Source organism: Montipora foliosa, chromosome 11, assembly GCF_036669935.1.
Source record: "Montipora foliosa isolate CH-2021 chromosome 11, ASM3666993v2, whole genome shotgun sequence".
Lineage (NCBI taxonomy): Eukaryota > Metazoa > Cnidaria > Anthozoa > Scleractinia > Acroporidae > Montipora > Montipora foliosa.
Genome location: NC_090879.1, coordinates 30,029,463 through 30,031,962, shown reverse-complemented (window position 1 = coordinate 30,031,962; position 2,500 = coordinate 30,029,463). Strand labels below are relative to the sequence as shown.

At 39.7% G+C, this 2,500-nt stretch overlaps 1 protein-coding gene across 3 annotated transcripts in view; it reads left to right on the top strand.

The window, feature by feature from the left end:
* Nucleotides 1–2,500, top strand: part of LOC137975598 (centrosome and spindle pole-associated protein 1-like) — a 51,460-nt gene that overhangs the window by 41,440 nt on the left and 7,520 nt on the right. For all 3 annotated transcript variants that reach the window (XM_068822718.1, XM_068822717.1, XM_068822719.1), the window contains exons 34-36: nt 380–422; nt 1,490–1,583; nt 2,399–2,433. In XM_068822718.1, the coding sequence (XP_068678819.1) occupies nt 380–422; nt 1,490–1,583; nt 2,399–2,433 (172 nt within the window). The remainder of the gene's footprint in view (nt 1–379; nt 423–1,489; nt 1,584–2,398; nt 2,434–2,500) is intronic.

Sequence of the window (2,500 nt, the reverse complement as noted above, 5' to 3'; positions counted from 1 at the left end):
CGGAACAAAGAAAATATTGGGAGTTGATGGCTCAAAAGTTTGACGTCCAGTTTTAAACTTCGCTCAAAAACTGCCAACAACATGAAACAGGATGTGCAAAAATGTTGCGTCCGTTTTCACGGTGCTTTACACTAGCTCTGCCGTGGGACAAACTAATTCTGGTTTTGTTTAAACTTTCCGGCGCAATTCCGAAGTGAAAACGGAAGAGTGTCTTTGGAATGGTCGAAGAGATTTATCGCATATAATACATGCAGACAAAAGCGTCTATAGGGGCCCCGTCGTTTTTGTTTTCCTACGTATTTATTTATTTACTTGTTTATTTATTTATTTATTTATTTATTTATTTATTTATTTATTTATTTATTTATTTATTTATTAGGGTTTTTCGGCCGCTGATGAATTCAACCGGATAAAATTCGAAGGTGAGCTGACATCATTCCTTCCCTTTTGGTTGTTTAAATTGTTTATTAGGCAGTTTGCGTTGGCACGACTCTATCAAGTTGTATTTGTTCAGGACGCTGGAAAATGGTAGTGTTAAACATATGAACTGCGGATATGAAATAATAATTTCTGAAAGAAGGAGCTTTGCAGCTAACTTAAAGAAGCAACTTTAACCATTGCAAAGAAGCTTGATAAAAAATCAAGCATGCAGTAATAGCACTCTTTTCAATTGACGTCATGATCTGGCGCCCAAAGCATTGTGGGATTCATATGCGGACAAAGACAAAGACATTTTAGCGTTCAATCCCATAATTCTTGTCAATAATCTATCTTTATCAACTGTGGAATATCACAAAACAACAGGTTTAACGAACAAAAACAATAAAGAGATTAAGCATCGCGTTTACGTGAAAAGGCAATTTCGAAGCGGTGGGCTGCTGCTTGTCATAAAAGTATGAAAATTATGTTATTCTAACTCGTTTCTCTTTTTTGAAAAGTTACTTGATACCTGATGCTAACACGCAAGCTCGCACGAGCTCATATCAAACGTTTTTGGCAAAACCCAAGTTTTAGTTCCACGTTTGCCGTTTGTCATATTAATAGGGACATTTAGCATAGCTGTTTCAAAGTCGACCGCAAACTTCAAACCGCGGTGAGCCGTTAGCGGTTTGCCGTTTGCCGTGGGGACAAAAATAGACTTTAGCATAAGGTTGGGCATTTGGCGGGAAAAAAACGCGCCATGTTGGATTATTATTTTTCTCTACGTGTTTTAATTCGACCGAGCCAGCGTCCTCAAGGAGGTGCAAATGATATGATCAGCAAAAATGTGTTCATTCAAGAGATAAAGCATTAAAAAACATAACTTATAGCCTGAAGAGTGAGTTCTTACAGAATTTTAAGGTGAAAAACGCTGCGGTAAATCTCTTACCGCAAGAAGGTTATCCAGCCGTAAGAACTTGAAGCGCGATCTTTTAAGCCTTGTTTACACGAGCGAGTTTTCCTTGTCGAGGAACCCATTGTCCTACAGCAGTGTGTTTTCGTCTTTCAGACACCTCTTCTCTTGCTGGTGAATTTCGCAGCAAGTTTCCCGACCCAGTGTCAACTAGCAGTGTACTGGACCTTCAACAGCAAGCCTATTTGACGTGAGATTGATAAACCATCTAAAACTAAATTACAGTTTATCCTTCGCAACAAGTGCGTAGTGATTTTTAATTTGAGGAAAAAAAAAAAACAAGGCACGCAGGGAAGGACTGCACGAGGCTCGATCTGCAAACTGTACATCATTGGCTTTCCTGAAAAGGTCTTAAAAGTCATGCGAAATCATGAGGCGTGAAATTTCTCGTGTAAGTTTTTCGCGCTCCGTAGTTTTCCTCGTGGGAGAACCTGACTCAGTTGTTTTCGTTGTGCCTCTTGTATGCTGAACCAATCAACTTTGCTCTTGTAATAACTGCGTTCTGACTCGCACAAGTCTAACTGCTGAATCCCCTGCCAGTTAAAGCGACTTTAAATCGAGTGTCGTAAAACCAAAACCGAAGTAATTACTTCGGCCAATTAAAAAAGGACGGAGACAATCCAGTAAACTAATCAAAACTCGAAGTAATTACACGAAGCCGACACAAAGCGCGGGAGAATGTGCACGCGCGAGCCACAATTGGTTTTGGTTTCACTTCTGATTGGCTGGAAAAGTGGCGCGAGAACTTCGAACCAATCCCTGAGTGAAGTAATGCAAAACCAAAGCAATTCGCTAATTACTTTCGACATTCAATTAACAACCGCTCTATTTACAAAAGAATAACACTCATTGCATTCCGTTCTTCAAAGAACGCTGCACAGTGCTAACAATGGTGGCAAAGTATTCAGCTGTAATTACTCCTACCTTTTCGATGGGCTTTCTAAAAACACTGTTGTTTTTTTGGTTTTTTAACAATTTATTGGTTGTTGCTTTTTGCGTCCACAGGGAACAAGAAGACAAACTAGCCGAGCTACGGTCAGGTAAGTAAAAAATAACTCGCGACGAGAGAAATAAAGGACCTTGAGCAACGAGATGTTGTTGAGAAGG